This window comes from Vulpes lagopus, chromosome 12 (assembly GCF_018345385.1).
Source record: "Vulpes lagopus strain Blue_001 chromosome 12, ASM1834538v1, whole genome shotgun sequence".
In the NCBI taxonomy this organism is placed as follows: Eukaryota; Metazoa; Chordata; class Mammalia; order Carnivora; family Canidae; genus Vulpes; species Vulpes lagopus.
In genome coordinates, this window is record NC_054835.1 from 81,146,289 (window position 1) to 81,165,220 (window position 18,932).

General features: G+C 34.2%; 1 protein-coding gene across 1 annotated transcript in view; it reads right to left on the bottom strand.

Moving 5' to 3' along the window:
* Nucleotides 1-18,932, bottom strand: part of UGT2A1 (UDP glucuronosyltransferase family 2 member A1 complex locus) — a 47,707-nt gene that overhangs the window by 26,295 nt on the left and 2,480 nt on the right. The window contains 2 exon segments of the mRNA XM_041726889.1: nucleotides 2,177-2,178; nucleotides 8,972-9,603. Coding sequence (XP_041582823.1) covers nucleotides 2,177-2,178; nucleotides 8,972-9,603 — 634 coding nt within the window.

An 18,932-nucleotide genomic window follows, 5' to 3' on the forward strand; every position in this document is an offset into this window, starting at 1 on the left:
GGAAAGATCTCTTGTGTTCATATCATAAAAACTGATATTGTTAAAATGTCCACACTACCAAAGCAATCTGTAGATTCAGTAAAATCCCTATCAAGATTCCAATGACATTTTTTTTTATAGAAATAGGAAAAACAATACTAAAATTTGTATGGAACCACAAAAGACCCTGAATAGCCAAAGTAATTCCAAGAAAAAAGATCAAAGCTGGAGGCCTCACACTTCTTGATTTTAAACTATATTTACAAGGCACAGTAATTAAAATAATATGAAACTGACATAAAAGCAGACACATAGATCAATAGATCAGAATTGGGAACTCAGAAATAAACCCATACATATATGGTTACTTAACAATTGACAAGGAAACCAAGAATACTTAATAGAGAAAAGATAGTCTCTTCAATAAATGAAGCTGGGAAAATTGGATATTCACATGCCAAAGAATGAAATTGAATCCCTGTCTCACACCACTCACAAAAATTAACTCAAAATAATATAAGACCTGAAACCATAAAACTCCTAGAAGAAAACATAGAACCAAAGCTGCTTGGTATTGGTTTTGGCAATGATTTTATGGATGAAACCCAAAGCACAAACCACAAGGGCAGAAATAAATCACTGGTACCACATCAAACTCAAAAGCTTCTGTAAAGCAAAAGAAGCAAAATGAAAACTTAAACTACAGAATGGGAGAAAGTATTTGCAACCACATATCTGAAGAAAGGTTAATATTCAAAATATGAAAGAGACTCATGTAACTCAATAATAGAAGACCTCAAATAATCCAATTAAAGGTGGGAAGAAGACCTAAAGAGATATTTTTCCAAAGAAAACATAAAAATGGCCAACAGGTACATGAAAAGGTGCTCAATATCACTAATCACCGGGAAATGCAACTTAAAACCATGATGAGTTATCATCTCACACTTGTTAAAATGGTTATTATCAAAAAGATAAGCAATAAATGTTGGCAAAGCTTTAGGAAAGGAACCCTTATGCACTGTTGGTGGGAATGTAAACTGGTTCAGCCACTGTGGGAAAAGTAAATGTAGAAATGTACCTCAGAAAATTAAATAGAAAATTAATAGGGATACTATATCATCCAGCAATTTCACTTCTCGGTATATATCAAAAGGAAATTAAATTACTCTCTTGGAAAGATATTTGTACTTTCATGTTTATTGCAGCATTCTCACAACAGACAAAATATGGATACTACTGAAGTGTCCATTGACAGATGAATGAAGAAGTTGTGATTGTATATATATATATATACTATATATACATATATCACACAATGAAATAAAAAGTAGACATAATAAAAAAAAGTAGACATAAGAAAGAAGGGAAATGTACCATTTTCAACAAAATGGATGAAACTTGAGAGTGTTTTGTTAAGTGAAACAAGTCAAACAGAGAAAGAGAAATTCTATATGATCTCACCTGTATATGGAAATTTTTTTTAAAAAAGCCAAACTCATCAGAGAGTAGAATGGTGTTTGCCAAGAGTGGATGTTGAGAGGCAGAGAAATGAGTGAAGGTGACCAAAGGTTATAAACTTCCAGTTATGAGATAAGTAAGTTCTGGAGATGTAATGTACAACATGGTAACTATAGTTACCAATATTCTATCATCTATTTGAAAGTTGCTAAAAGAATAAGTTCTGGGGACGCCTGGGTGGCTCAGCAGTTTAGAGCCTGCCTTCAGCCCAAGGCATAATCCTGAGGTCCTGGGATCGAGTCCCGCATCGGGCTCCCTGTGTGGAGCCTGCTTCTCTCTCTGCCTGTGTCTCTGCCTCTCTCTGTGTGTCTCTCATGAATAAATGAATAAAAAATATTTTTTTAAAAAAAGAATAAGTTCTGGGGACGCCCGGGTGGCTCAGCGGTCTAGCGCCTTCGGCCCAGGGCCTGATCCTAGAGACCCGGGATTGAGTCCCATGTCGGGCTCCCTGCATGGAACCTGCTTCTCCCTCTGCCTGTGTCTCTGCCTCTCTCTCTGTCTCTCTCTGTCTCTCATGAATAAATAAATAAAATCTTAAAAAAAAAGAATAAGTTATCATCACACACACACACACACACACAACTGTTAACTATATGAGGTGATAGAAGTGTTAAAACTAACTTTACTGTAATAATAATTTTACAATATATTGATCTATCAAACCATTGCTTTGTACACCTTAAATTTACACAATATTACCTGTCAATTGTATCTCAATAAATTTGGAGAAAAAAATAGAAAATTATACTCAACCTTAAAATATCAAAAATAAAAGAGCTCTTAAAGTATTACAAGCATGGGAAAAGAAGGAATACAGAGGTTATTTTCATGAAATGTTTATGATATGGAACTAAAACCTTAAAGAAATGCCTAAAAGTGGAATATTTTTTATTTTGTTTCTATCCAGCCCTTTGTCTATCAATAAAAATATATCCAGCAAAATATTAATGATATATACAAAAATGATATGAATAAAATTTAGTTATTTCAATTAAATTTAAAAATAAAAGATAAAGGCAATTATCTTCACTATTATTTAAAAAGTCTGAATTTATTAGAAGTAAAATTAGACAAGAGAAGGGGACCAGTGACATAAGAATTAGAAAGGGAAATGTAATTTAGTTCTAGTATCAATTTAATGAACCTGTGTCTAGATAACTATTGTAAAGTACAGGATAATATGGACAAATATGAGGATATGAAATTGAAATTGAATGATAATTAGGATTTTTGTATACATACAATGGCCAGTGGCAGAGAAAAGGAAGAGGGAACTCATTTATAGCACCACCAACAAAACAAATCAGTTGGCTGAAATTTAACAACAAATATGTAAAACCTTTATATAAGAAACATCGGTAAGCACTCCAGAAGACACACAGATGAGTTTTAAAGTAAAATAATAATTGTTATTATTATTAATATATTCTTGAAATGGTGATTCATAAAAATGTGAGTTTAAACCAAATATTTGCACTTAATTGTATGCCAGTGAAAATAACTAGCTCTTTTCCTCCTCAAGAGCTAGTTAAAATTATTTCAAAATTCTTATAACAACATAAGCAAGCAGAAGAGGCCAAGGGTACCCAGGACCTGTATGCTGTTCAATGAAGACAGAGCAAAGTTCTGTAAACTCGAGACCACACACTTCTCTGTGACAAGACAGCCAGTTTGTTACCAAAATATTCAAAGATTTTTAACTTGCAAAACAAAATCTGTCAAGTTGAAATAATGTCACAGCAGTGCCCTCAGGAAAGTTGGGGGAGAGGATGCTCATAGGAAACACCAGATCACCAAGCAAACAGTGGGAGTTTGGCAGACTTGTTTCTTTCTCTTCCCCATCTATGACTTCTCAATTTAAAATCCTGGAAATTAGGGGGTGGTAATTATTCCTGGGAATATAAAATCTTTATGTAGTGGATTCAATATACATGCAGTCTTTATCTGGTTAAGTTACATATTTTGTGATTTCAGAAAAGTTGCTTAATCTTTCTGAATTTTGAAGGCTCCAATGTAAAAGATAATGATCATTCTTGGTGTGTGTGTGTATTAGTAATAATCTCTGTATTGTACCTATCAAAGCTCTTGGTACGTGTTTAATAAGAGTAACTTTAATAAGTTAATAGCAAAGATGGTACAATTAGCAAGAGCATTTGCTGCAGAATCACTAAATAGAGCTAGACCAGAGCTGCTTGGCAGAGCACAAACTGAACATGAGTGGTAATGTAATCATGTTGCTTTTAGAGTTCAAGTTATTAGAGGATGCTTTTAAAAAGCTCACAAAAGGAAAATAAAAGTAAATCAGAATGAAGAATGAAAACGAAACGATAGGAGTACTCACTCTGAAAAGGTCTGGAGACCAGCTTTTTTAGAAAAGAGATCCCAGAAATTAATTCATGTGCTGGTTACAGAGATACTTAAATTTGACAAAACACATCACACTGTAAACTTTATGCACTTAACTTTTACCACGTATAAGTTAGCTCGTAATCTTTTTAAAAAATGAGATAACCCTGCACATTAACAGCATGGTTATACTCTTTTTCAGAAGGCAAAAAGAAAATACATAGTGTTGGTGAGAATAAGGAACAATTGGAATCCTAGTTAATGGCTGATGGGATTATTAATTGGCACAAGCACTTGAGAGAAACTAGATTTTAGCAGTATGTATTAAAGCTAAACAAATACATATCCTATGACTTAGCACTCCACTCAGATATGACACATGCATATTCACCAAAAGATATGTACAAGAATGTTCATAGCAATGTTTATCATAAATAGCCAACACCAGGATAGTTCATATGTTTGTCAAGAGCAAAATGGGTAAATAAAATGTAGCATATTAATTCAATAGAATCTATGTAATTTTGAGTATGAACAAACTATATCGATATCCAACAACTTGGGTGAATATAAAAAACATTAGCAAAAGAAGCAAAATACAAGAGTACACAATGTGTGGTTAAAGTTTAAAATCACGCCAAACTAACTTGTATTGTTAGAAGTTAAGAAAGTGGTTACCCTTAGGAGTTGTAGGGACTAGCATGAGAAGAAAGAGGAGTTATGGGTATAATGTTTTGTTTTTAGATTTGGGCACTCGTTGCATGGGTAGTTTCATACTTTGAAACTTCAGTAAGCTGTAAAATTATGATTTATGTCTTACTTCAAAAGATAGATTACCCAGAGCTGGAACAAATAATCCTAAAATGTATATGGAACCAGAAAAGACCTCGAATAGCCAAAGGAGTTTTGAAAAAGAAAACCAAAGCTGGTGAAATTACAATGCTGGTCTTCAAACTCCATTGCAAAGCTGTAATCATCAAGACAGACACATAGGTCAATGGAACAGAATAGAGAATCCAGAAATGGACCTTCAACTCTATGGTTAACTAATCTTTGACAAATCAGGAAAGAATATCCAGTGGAAAAAGGACAGTTTCTTCAACAAATGGTGTTTGGAATATTGGATAGCCACATACAGAAGAATGCAACTGGACCATTTCCTTATACCATACACAAAAATGGAATAAAAATGGATAAAAGACCTAAATGTGAGATAGGAATCCATCAAAATCCTGGACAAGAACACAGGCAGCAACCTCGTTGATCTCAGCCACAGCAACTTCTTGTTAGATATGTCTTCAAAGGCAAGGGAAACAAAAGCAAAAATGAACTATTGGGACTTCGTCAAGATAAAAAGCATTTGCACAGGAAAGAAAACAGTCAACAAAACTAAAAGGCAACCTACAGGATGGAAGAAGATATATGCAAATGACATATCAAATAAATGGCTAGTATCTAAGATCAATAAAGATTTATTAAACTAAACACCCAAAGAACAAATAATCCAGTCAAGAAATGAGCAGAAAACAGAACAGACATTTCTCTAAAGGAGACCTACAAATGGCCTACAAACACATGAAAAAAATGCTTCACATCACTCATCATCAGGGAAATACAAATCAAAATCATAATGAGATACCACCTCACATCAGTCAGAATGGCTTAAATGAATAAGACAGGAAACAACGAATGTTGGAGAGGATGCAAAGAAAGGGGAACCCTCTTACACTGTTAGTGGGAATGCAAGCCGGTACAGCCCCTCTGGAAAATGAGATGAAGTTTCCTCGGGAAGTTAAACATAGAGCTAACCTACGACTCAGCAATTGCACTACTAAGTATTGACCCCAATGATACAAATGAAGCGATTCGAAGGGGCACCTGCACCCCAATGTTTATAGAAGCAATGTCCACAGTAGACAAACTGTGGAGATCTGAGATGTCCATTGATAGATGAATAGATAAAGAAGATGAAAAAGAATTTTACTTATAACGTGTTATATGCTTATTTTACTATATAGCATATATATGTACATAATGGAATATCACCCAGCCATCAGAAAGGATGAATACTTACCATTTACATTGACCTGGTTGGATCTGGAGGGTATTATGCTTAGTGAAATAAGTCAATCAGAGAATGACAATTATCATATGGTTTCATTCAAATGTGGAATATAAGAAACAGGGCAGAGGATCAGAGGGGAAGGCAGGGAAAACTGAATGGAAAGTCATCAGAGAAGGAGGTAAGATTTTTAACCAGTACAGTTAGATATTTCCTTCTAACTTGTTTCCTTCAGAATAGATATTTGGGATTTTCCTGTATCACTGTAAACATGCTAATTTTCCAGTCAATTTTTCCCACAGGCTAAAGAATAGACATGGAGATGGAAAATTTCAGAAATTTGATGTTATTAAATCTCCTGTGTTCTCCTATGTTTGCTAATAATATCAAATGTAAACTACCTTCTCTATTTCAGTATCAGTTTACAGCTATCAGGTGTCCTTAATACTTTAAAAATGTGAACAAAAGACTTATTAGGATTATATCACCCCCAATGCTTTAATTTGAAATAAAATATCCAAGGCTGTTACTTGTCGTTCAAGTATGTTTAGTAACATGAGGCGTATAGAGGATTTAAGTAAATAAGATATCTAATCTCTCACAATGTGAGATTTCTGAAACTAGGTTATGATCCTGTGAAAATGAGAAGTTGAGAACATTCTGTTTTACAAAGGCTTTCCATACATTATATAACCTGTCATGGTTCCTTCTGAGAAGGAAGATTTAGTATACCCCAGAGCCCATTTATTCTTTACATACACGCATGCACACACACACACACACACACACACACACACACGGGCACACACACACATATATGCAAAATATGCTTAACATTAGTGTGGTTCTTTATAATTGACATAAGACATCCATCTATATGGTGTCATATGATCATCCTAAAGGGCACAGTGATATAATTATCCCCTTTTAAAAGGGTAGAAATGTTGTGACTCAGAATTTAAGTCACTTGCCTGAAATTACACAGTAAATGGAATTTGAACTCAGAATCCCAGGTACTTTCCAAGAACCCTCACCACCTTGCTTTTCGTAATTCCTTTATTAAAGGAATAGAGACTGTTAACTCACTCAATACCTATAGTAGTTGGTATGTGATGCATATATGAGCAGAGACAATTATTATAGGACACATTTCAAATGCCTTAGAAAAAAATCATAAGATAATATCTAAATTTAAATCAGAATATGTCATTGAGTCATATGAAATTTGGAATCCAGGAAAAAGGAAAATGTAGTTATGTGACATTATGATGAATATAAAAACACAGAATTTTGCTTTCAAAATTCTAATCATAGTATCTTCAAAAGCATACACAAATTTTAATTATCTTGCATATATTTTATTTCTTTATGTGTGGTATGTTTAATCTCTTCCTTCTAGATGACTCTATGAAGAAGTTTAAAAGTGTAAGTGATGGAAAATTGGATGAAGAATATTCCAAAATCAGGAAAGAAAAAAATATATATACAAATTCTGCTTGTGAAAAGTAAGATAAAGGTCACATTACAGTGAGGATATTCCTGCTTCTATGGCTTGCCACAGATTCTTCTACTTGTTCTTATGGATGTCTAAAATACTTTTCCCCCAGGGATCCCAATGGCTCTCATACTCATTGCCCTCAGGTCTTCATTCAAATGCCACCCTTTGAGAACTTCCTTGCTACTGTATTTAAAAGTGTAACCCTGCTCCAGAACTACCTATTCTTATTTTACTACATAGCATATATCACAGTCTAACATCCTATATTTTATTTCTTTATTTTCTGTATGCTCTTACTAGTATGTAAGCTCTATGGGGAGTGGAGATTTTGATGTTTGCCAACTGTACCTAAAAAAGAGGCAGGTACCAGGTTGGTGTTCAATAAATACTTTTTTTTTTTTACACAAAAAAAGCATGATAGAAGAAAAGAAGGAAGGGGAGAGGGAGAGAGAGAGAGGGATAGAAGAGAGGAAGGAGAAAGAAAGGAAAATAAATAAAGAGTAGGAGGGAGGAAAGCTGAGAAACTAGTGTTGGTAAGATTAATGGTTAATTTCTGCTGTTAATTAATACCTGTTCATTAATACCTGATAAATCTGAGAAAAACCATTCGGGAGAGAAGAAAATAGAAAAATGAAGGAAGGTTCATGAGGATCAGAAAGAGATCAAAAAGATAAATAAACCAGAGCCCTTTGCATTATTTTATTTGATCCTCATAAGGAATGTGTGAAGCAAGGAGACTTGAGGATTGCCGAAGGATACAGAGAAATCTATCATCTATCATCTATCTATCATCTATCTATCATCTATCTATCTATCTATCTATCTATCTATCTATCTATTTTTTTTTTAAACTTTTATTTATTTATTGATGAGAGACACAGACAGGCAGAGGGAGAACAGACTCCATTCACAGAGCCTGATTCAGGACTGGATCCCAGGACCCTGGGATCATGCCGTGAGCTGAAGGTACACGCTCAACCACTAAGCCACCCAGGTGCCTGGATACAGAGAAATTTAAGTTGGAGCCATGCTAGTCTAAGCACCCAGAGGAGCCTAAGGCTGGAGAGGTACTGGGGGGAGAGTGGCGGCTCTTGGGGGGGGGGGGGGGGGGCTGGGGGGTTATAAAGTCAGCTTTCCAATGCCCAGTCCTAGGCTTTTTGAAAGTTTTCTGCAGACAAAGAAGAGAATGAGGAATGAAGGAGAGAAAGGAAATCATGTATCACTTCAAAATGTTTGCCAGGTATTTTTTATCTGTGTCGCGATTCATCCTAGTAAAGGCACTTTCATTTATATTCAAGGATTGATTTACTCATTGAAAAGACATTACCTAAATAGGCACAAGATTATTTGCACTGAAGCATTAGAATACATATTAGCATCACCATTATATTTTCTATTTTTGGAATTTATCCAAAAAGGATGATCTTATATGAGGGTTTTATATATAATGTGTGTATTTACTTCAGCCTGGCATGTGCAGTGGGATGGAAAACTTCTGCTGTATTACCAACAAGAATAAATGAAGTATATGGAGACATTAATATGAAAATAGTTTAGAGACTTACCTAGAACTTTGCTGTAGTATGAATTCCATTCTCCCCAGTAGGACTGAAATATGTAGTCTTGCAGAGGATAAGAGATAGTATTTTTAACCCTCTCACCAAAGGTCATCTGGTCAGTGAGCTCTGACAAAGCTGCAGGTACATAGGAGGCAGGTGCTGGGATTTTCCCACAGTGTCTCTCAACTGTGGAAGCTGGAGAGAACCTCAATGTATACACAAATGGAATTCCTAATTTCAGAGCAACGAGGTCCCCACAGATAGTTACTGGGTCTGCTACTAACACATCAAAACCACGTTTCTGAAGTCTTGCCATTAACTTGGGGTTGCTTAATACTCCATCACAGATTTGTATATTGATTCGAAAAAAAGTATCTAGAAGTTTTCCTAGTTCTTTATAGAAACTCCAGAGTGTGAGAGGAGTTGGTCTGTGGTCTATCCATAGCATTATCATGTGTTCAATTAAGGAGTCTAAGTTGTCGTTCGTAAAGGAGACAGGTATTACCTCAAAATTCACAGAAGAATCGGCATTAGAATTGATGAATAGAGTTGTTGATGAAGACAGTACAGTCACATTGTGATTTCTTTGAATCAGCTCTTCTAGAATGATCTTAATATTTAACCAATGGCTACCATCCGTTGGCCAAATTAGCACATTTCCACTTAAAACAATTTCAGTCAAAGTCAAATTAAAAACCAGCAGCTGGACAAACTTCTTAGGCATGGTGATATCCATTATTAAAACCATCCTACTGTAGATCTTTCAAGATAAAAAGAAATTTTCAAAGTATATTTAGGGTTGTTTTTCAAATAAAATAATGTTTAAAGTGATGGATACACTCATTCATAAGTCAATTGATCTATAGGTTAAAAGGAAAACAATATAATTCAAACCTTTATGTGCATTAAAGTTATTATTTTAACAACAGAAATAAATTCCCATTTGAAAGGAAGTCAATTTATAAGCCTCGTGTCTGTGTACTATGTGACAATAATTATAAAAATGTATCTTTATCTTTCCTAAAATTAGGTTAAACAAAAATAATAGTTCTTACTGCTAAAGCCACGTTCTCAAAACTTATTGTAACTTCAAGTTAGATGTCTTATTACAAGGCATTTTTACATACATTATTTAATTCAATCCTTTCCAGAATCTTGTGTAGCATAAATTACTTGCTCTATTTCATAGAAAATGAAATTATTGTTGAGTTGCATACCCAAAAATATATGACAAAGTAGGGCAATTGGGACTATTATCAATAACATCATTTGAGAAATTGCTGGATTTCTATGGTATTATGTCTCATCTTTGTAAGTTTTTGCAACTCTGGCAATGTATAATGACCAGCATTATTATTAATTCCCCATGGCTCATATTTAGGAGGAAAAACCAAAAATAATCTTCACTTAGAAGTTTTTCTCAAACATTTCAAGATGTTTTAGATTAATTGAATTATAGAGCAAATTACTACACATTTGGCAGAGGAGAATTTTCTTCTCTGATAAAGCATATTGATAATCATCTCCTCATTGCAAGGAATTTGTCACTTTCTTTCATGACGTGTCCATATACAGATCAAGAAGATTAGGGCCTAGTACCACAGGCTTTTTCACTAAGAGCTATGTAGTAGCCTAAATTAGCTAGACACTAGAATTCAACAGCCCCAGATTCAAAAATTTTTCTTTTTTCTTTTTCTTTTTTCAAAAACTGTTCTTTTACAAGTTTTGTGACCCTGGGAAATTACCTTTACCCTTGGCCTTCTCATGCATACGTGAGAAATAATGACGTTAATTTGCTATATTACTTTGTGGATTAGCAAAATGATCTGTAAAGTTTCTTTGTAAACTGCTTGATTCAGAGCAAAAGTTTGATAATATTTGTAGTTTAATAAATTTATGTCGATTGATCAGTAAGCCAATAGGCTAGCTAGAGAATGACAACTAGGCATAGATACAATAATAATGATCTGTTGAGGGATCCCTGGGTGGCGCAGCGGTTTGGCACCTGCCTTTCGCCCGGGGCACTATCCTGGAGACTCGGGATCGAATCCCACGTTAGGCTCCCGGTGCATGGAGCCTGCTTCTCCCTCTGCCTGTGTCTGTGCCTCTCTCTCTCTCTGTGACTATCATAAATAAATAAAAAAATTTAAAAAAAAGAATAATTATCTGTTGAGATTCTTAGTAAATGCCAAACTGAACAAGGACAACTATGTAATGATGCTATTTTAAAAGTTATAAGCATTAGAGATTGCCATTAAAAAGAGAAAATAAGAACAAATAATGTCATTAAAAGGATAGAAATCAGGAATTGAGAATGTAAATTAAGTGGTTTGTTTTCTATTCACACTCTGTTGTCCTTGAATTGACTAATTATAGGCCTTTAAGTAACAAAAAGACCAGAAAGAGAAAAGGAAAGAGGAAAGAGAGAAATGATGCTTTTAGAATTATTAAAATTGCATCCTTTCAAGAGTCAGCCTCAATTTGAATATAATGTCTATACTTTAAAAATTATTTAGATTTTGAAGCCCAATAGCAAACACCCTGATGACCATTAAAATAGGCCTAATGAAAAGAATTTGATGCATCTTCATAAATCTGTTGCTATCATGACCTTTCAATAAAAAGGAGACAAAATATAACATACAAGGCATAACCAAAGGTTTATCAATAAAATACTTAGACTTGTCCAATTACTGAGGCTCATTAAGTAGAATATAATAATTAACTAGGGATTATTCATTAGCAATAATGACATTAGCACTTAAAATCTTATCAAAATATATCCTTGAATTAAATGCATGTAGGCAGCCCTACTTACCCTGAATAAAAGAAAAAAAAAAAAAAACAGTTTAAGTGTGGGGAGCCAGCTGCAGAGCCTATCTGAGAACTGAATCTCCTAATCTTCAACACACTGGAGTTACTGAAGGTCCTAAACACTGACTTTTGACCACATTGTTCTCCAAACAGAGTTCCTCCCCTTCCCCTTCTTGGAGCCACTAGCTTATTTGCCTTTTGAAGTAAATATGTTTTTCTCTGCTTCCCAAAGTCAATCATTCCGATAGCCAACTTGCTAGCTCTCTTAAAAACTGGAGGAACAAAGCCTCAGGCTCTAAGTCTGAGTCCCTGAGATTAAAATTCAGTGAGACTCTGAGTCTTTTGTCCTATCGTAGCCTCTGACTGTCCTGTATCTGTGGCATTCAAGGAGTCCCTTTGTCCCAGTTAAGTGGCCTTTTCAGGACAATAACATAACTATCTAATTTACTGAAGGACAATAGCAGATAATAGAATTTATTAATAGCTAATGTATATGTTTTTTGTTTTCAAATTATACTTGGACATTACAGTGTTTAATTTCACTGGTGTCAATGTAGGTGTCTGTTTTATTTATTTTCCAATTCCCTGTGTGCCTGCAATATAGCAATGCAAATTCAAACATTTTAAGAAGATAAAAAATAAATTGTGTTTAGGGACATATAGATATAAGCTTAGATTTAATATTCCATCAATGGGATAAATAACAACTCCTGCCAAATATGCCTGATATCGTGAAAAAATGAAGTTCGGGGATTTAAAATAATTAAACATGTTTATTTTCTTCATGAAAGAAGAAGAGAGAAACCATGTGTTCAATTTGTCCAACTCCATCATTTTATATGTAAGAACGCAGATCGAGGAAGGTTTATATTATCTTGAAGTCACAATTGCCAGTTCAGGCAGATGAGATGAATGCCTAGGGATTCCAGTTTCCAGCCCAATATTCTTTCTTCTTTCTTTTACTTCTTAAAATGTGAGATACATTTTATAACAGCAAAAATTAGAAAACCATTACATTTCATAATTGTGACTATTTGATAAGATGACATCTTAAACATGATTAAAGAGCCCAGAAAATAATATTCTTAAATATGTCTATGAAACATCAATATACGAATAGCATGAGTAAAAAATAAGTCAGCCAGAGAAAGTTTGTACTAATTAGAATATTGTCCCTGTACTTTGAATCAAAATTCTCATTCTCACTCTGCTTACTTCAAAAGGAAGTTCTCCAAATAGTAATAAAACAGATAAAGTTTTCAGAATCATATTTAATAAGACATGTGCTTTTAAAAGAGGCACAGGCCCAAAATGAAGTCATGTTAAGGTCCCATGTCAGTAAACCAAGACTTAATACCTAATCTAAGGTATTAGGCTCACCCCCTCATAACTTTTAATCTGCCAACTGGAATTTCTTGGTGAACACCAGGAGGTAATCTGCTAAACTTTTTCTTCCCCTTAGGAAGGAAACTTTGCCTAAACATTCCATTCTCTGCTAGTAATTCCCTCCAACTCACCCTATTTAAGTCTTTCCTTTTCTACGGCTCTACAGAGTTCCCCTCTACTTACTAGATGATATGCTGTCCTATCTCTGAATCGTTTAATAAAGCCAATCGGATATCCATATTTACTCAGCTGAATTTGTGTTGTTTAACACGGTTAAGTGTATATATATGTATGTGTTATATATATATATATATATATATATATCTCCCAGGAGAATGGCTAGTTCATTTATATAAAATTAAACTGAAATTAAAGTTCTTTAAAATATGTATAATGCTATCAGTTTGAATTGAGAATCCTTTTTTTTTTTTTTTTTTTTTAAGATTTACTTATTTATTCATGAGAGACACAGAGAGAGAGAGGCAGAGACACAGGCAGAGGGAGAAGCAGGCTCCAGGCAGGGAGCCTGATGTGGGACTTGATCCTGGGACTCCAGCACCACACCCCAGGCCAAAGGCAAGCACTAAACCACTGAGCCACCCAGGGATCCCTGAATTAAGAATCCTTAAAACAACATTTTGGTTTGCAAGTTCTTTCTTACAATTTTTCCCTCATGACGTGACCTGAGTTAAAAGTGTCCTCTTCTTGTGTGCTCCCGGAGCATTTCAATGAAGGGCTAGAATTTAATTGTGCTATTCATTTCTCATTATCTCTTGGATTTGGAGGTGGTCCCAAAGGCCATAAAAGCTTGGAAACTATCTTTCATACTGTTTTTAAAAACTGAGTAATCAACTCTTTAGTAACCTTTGAGTTTTAGCTTCACAGTAGAGCTTCAACTTTTGTTTTTTTTAGTTCCTTGATTGCATTTAGTTAATTCTTTTGAAAGCTTAAAATTAGATGCACTTTTCCTCCCTCATTGTTTTATTCTATATAAACTGAGTTTCTTTCTCAAACTTTCCTTTTAGCTTAGGGTCTAGCATCAATGCTTCATGACAAATGCTTTATTGTAACCTCAGGCAAGTTATTCTGCCTCCTTATTATAAAATAGTGAAGAATGCTGGAGCCTGTTTCTTATCATTGTGAGGACTGAATTTAAAAAATTCATGTAAATTATTCAGAACAACATCCATGCTCAATAAATGTTAGCTATATATGATAATGTAGAGAGAGAATCTTACTTTAAAAATTACCAATTTAACCAGATCTCATCACCTAGACCCATCTCCCTTCTACTTCTCAGATAATCGTCCTCTGGGGTGCCTGAACTTTGGTGCAGGTATTCCCAAACACCACAGTCTCCTCTACAGGTGCCAGTCATGCTTAATCTTGAGGCACATCACAAACGATATCTTACTAACAATGTATTCAGTAACAAAGTTCACTAGTGATTTATTTTAAGAAATACAAACATATAAAATTCAAGATTATATCCATAAAAATGATCATCTCCATTTCCTGTCGTTGAGTGGGAGCAAAAGAGTGACAAGGTTCTTGAAATTGCACATGTCCCATAGCAAATTCATCTTGGATGTTATGTTAATGGCTGTCATCCCACTCAAGGGTCATTATGTAAAGAAGGATGCTACCAGAGGTGATTTGAAAGATTCTAACCAAACAATTAATTTACATTAAAAAAAAAAAATGGAAGAAAGGAAGGTAGAAGGAAGCCAGAAAAAGATTGAGAAGAAAGAAAAAAAAAGTTCCAAACCAACATGCATTAGTCTTCAGGGAAAGAACTCCAATATATTTTTTTCTTCTTTAAAATGAATATTGGAAATCAACCATTTTGGAGATATACATTCACATTTGTTTCATTTCTAGCACTTTATCTTACATGAATTACCTGTGTTCAGTTCACATAAAGATCTGAATATTATAGTCATAATTTTTTTAAGATCTATTGTTTTTTTCTATTTAATATATTTGCAGGAAAATCTGCTGTTATTATAGATGACATTAGTTCTTGGAGATTATTCACCTAATTATTCATGTCCAACAATACATTTTGTATTCATATAAATCCAATATATAAAGATTATTCACTCAAAAAAAGCTATTTGTTTCTATACTTACTGAAGGGTAAAATTGTTGGTAGCAATAGGTAATGTTTATGGATTATAAATATTTTTACTGGTATTAAAATGCTACATTATTCTTTTTCTTAAATGTTCTTCAATTTTGGTGGGTTTTTTGTTGTTGTTAATATGTACATAAAAATAAAATTTACCTGGTTCAACTTTAAATAAATACATTTGAAATCCACGGAAGCCTTTTCTTACTTTCAGTTCAACATTGCATTTTAAGTTTTCTTGGGACCAGGTACTTATCCTCAGGCAACTGGCTGCAGGCAACAGCCACATGGAAACCTTTGCCTAAACAGCAAGTTACCTAGTGATAACATCAGCCAATTAAACTCCAGTTAGCAAACTTAGAAACTTAGTATAAGTAAGAAATAAAACAGTAGACATCAAAAGCTAAATCCACTAAGAGGAAGAGGACCGAAGAAAGTTTAAACCTAAAATATTCTGAGTAATTCATGGATTTGCCCCCAAATTTTTTAAAGGAGAGAAAAGTTTTTCTGGAAGGTTTGGTGTCAGACTTTCATTTGAAAACTATTTTATTCTACTAGTCACTATATAATTTTATTTTAGCACTTGGTATTTCCCATTGGTGATAGTAGTTTTCTTCACAAATTCACTGTAAAGATTAAGAGATATAACATATGAAAGATTTATTACAGTGTCTAGCACATGGGAAGAAATCAACAAATATTAACTGTTATTGCTATCATGATATTGAACCATGAGTTTCAACCAGACACCTTATGCTGAAATAAAAGAAGTAATTTAGACAATATAATGTCTGATTCTTAGCAATTAGCAGAGATTAAGGACTCAGTCTGAGATTATTACATTCCACTGCAGAAAAGTAATCTTACAGAAAGTTATCCTATTTATTTACTTAGGTGTGATAGTTTGAGACCTGAGTATCCACTCAGGTGCAATGGATTCATTGCAATGACTTGTTTAGAGCACTTAAACTAAAGTAAAAAAGAAAAGAAAAATCACTTCACATTGGAAAAAAGTGATTTTTATAAGCCAGTCCCATTTATCATTTTCATTTATCATTCTACATGTATGAAGGCTTACACAAAAATGAATTACTCTGTCATGTCAGTACTTTTGCTTCTTACCTGATCTTTTGAATATGAGTGTTCATGTCTCTGGCATCAAGAAGAATAACATCCGTAAAGACAAACTTTAAATAGTCATTTTAAGTCAAAAGAGTGTAATTTGTTTAGAAACATGATATCAAAATTGGAGAATAAGAACATTTTTAGAAATCTTCATTACATTCCCATGAACAAACTGTTAAGAAAGATTAGTATCATGTCTTATGACTGGGAAAATTGTGTGGTTTTATTACCAGTATTCACTTACAAGCACAATACAATGGAACATGTGATTCTGAGACTGCCAGCATGAGGAAGGTTTATCTGAGAATAATCTTACCAATTCTTATCTGAGAATAAGAAGCATTGTGATCATGATAATTATTTTTCGGAGATTGAGAACAGCCATTGATAAAAACAAATGTAATGAGATAAAAATGTAAGCCTATATCATGACTAAGGTGTTCTCTATGTACACACTCCTTTATTTCATTAAGATGTTGCACTTATTCAGATGTCTCTGTTTACTACACATGTGAGTTGTTGCAGATCCTGACAACTTGATTGTTTCATAAAATGGCCATTTTTAAATTATTTTTCTCATTTTCTTTTTAAAGAATCTATTTATTTATTCATGAGAGACACACAGAGAGAGGCAGAGACAGAGGCAGAGGGAGAAGCAGGCTCCCTATGGGGAGCCCAATGACAGACTGGATCCCATGACCCCGGGATCATGCCCTGAGCCAAATGCAGACGCTCAACTGCTAAGCCGCCCAGGCATTCCTGTTTCTTCATTTTTAAGAACCAGTTTCAGCTCTACAATATTGACCATTCACTTCCATCTTCATAGGATAGCTTATAATCAACATAGTAGCTATGTTCTTCTCTCTAAGTAACAGAACAGCTCAGTCTTCATTTATATCCCAGGAGATAAACATCTATCTTTGAATTTGGGGACTATTTAACATACTCAGAGGAGATGATGAGCCACTTGTAATTAATGCTTCTCTTAACAATACTCACCAAATAACCCACACTTACATGGTCAATTAATTCATGACAAAGAAGCCAAGAATGTGCAAGGCAGAAAGGACAGTCTCTTCAATAGGTGGAAAACTGGACAGCTACATGCAGAACAATGAAACTAGATCACTTTCTTATACCATACACAAAAACTAACTGAAAATGGTTTAAAAACTTGATATAAGACCTGAAACCATAAGACTCCTTGAATAAAAAAACACAGGTGGTCAGCTCCATGACATCAGTCTTGACAATGGAGTTTTTTGGATTTGACACCAAAAGCAAAGGTAACAAAAGAAAAATAAACAAGTAAATAAAATCAAAAAGATTCTATACAGCAAAGGAAACCATCAATAAATGAAAAGGCAACCTACTTAATGGGAGAAAATATTTGGAAATCATATATCTGATAAGAGGTTAATACCAAAATATATGAAAAGTCATATAACTCAATAACAAAAAATGGATTAAAAAATGGCCAGAGGATATGAATAGTTATTTTGCCAAAGAAAACATGCAAATGACCAACAGGTACATGAATAAGGGCTCAACATCACCAATCATCAGGGAAATGCATATCAAAACCACAGTGAGATATTGGTTATTGTTAATAATGCTGCTATAAACATACAGGTGCGTGCGTTCCTTTGAATCAGTACTTTTGTATCCTTTGGGTAAATACCTGGTAGCACATTTGCTGGGTCATAGGGTAGTTCTATTTTTAACATTCTGAGGAACATCCATACTGTTCTCGAATGGCTGCACCAGTCTCCATCCCACCAACAGTATAAGCTGGTTCCCCTTTCTCCACATCCTCGCCAACATCTGTTGTTTCTTGTGTTGTTAATTGCTTCATACCTGTTAGAATGGCTATTATCAAAAAGACAAGGTATAACAAGTGTTGGCAAGGATGTGGAAAAAAGGGATCCTTTGTGCACTGTTGATGGGAGTATAAATTGGTACAGTCACTATGGAAAACAGTATAGAGAATCCTAAAAAAAAGTTAACAATAGAACAACCATATGATCCAGTAATTCTACTTCTGGGTTATACCCAAAGGAAACAAAATCATTATTTCTAAGATATATCTAAGAGATATTCATTACAGTATTATTTATTTATAATAGCTGAGATATGGAAACCACCTAGGTAACCATTGATGGATGAATGAATAAAGAAGCTGTGGCATAAATATCTACAATGGAATATTGAATTATTCAGCCATGAAAAAGAAGAGAATCCTGCCACTTATGATAATGTAAATGGACCCTGAGGGCATTACACTAAGTGAAATAAGTCAGAGAAAGACACTGTACAATCTCATTTATATATAGATTATAAAAAAAAAAAAACCACCAACTCATAGATACAGAGAACAGATTGACAGTTGCCAGAGGTGAGGGGTGGGAGAGTGAAATGGTTGAAGAGGGTCAAAGGCATAAATTTCCAGTTACAAAATAAATCCTGGGGATGCAATATATATAGCATAGTGACTATAGTTAATACTGTATT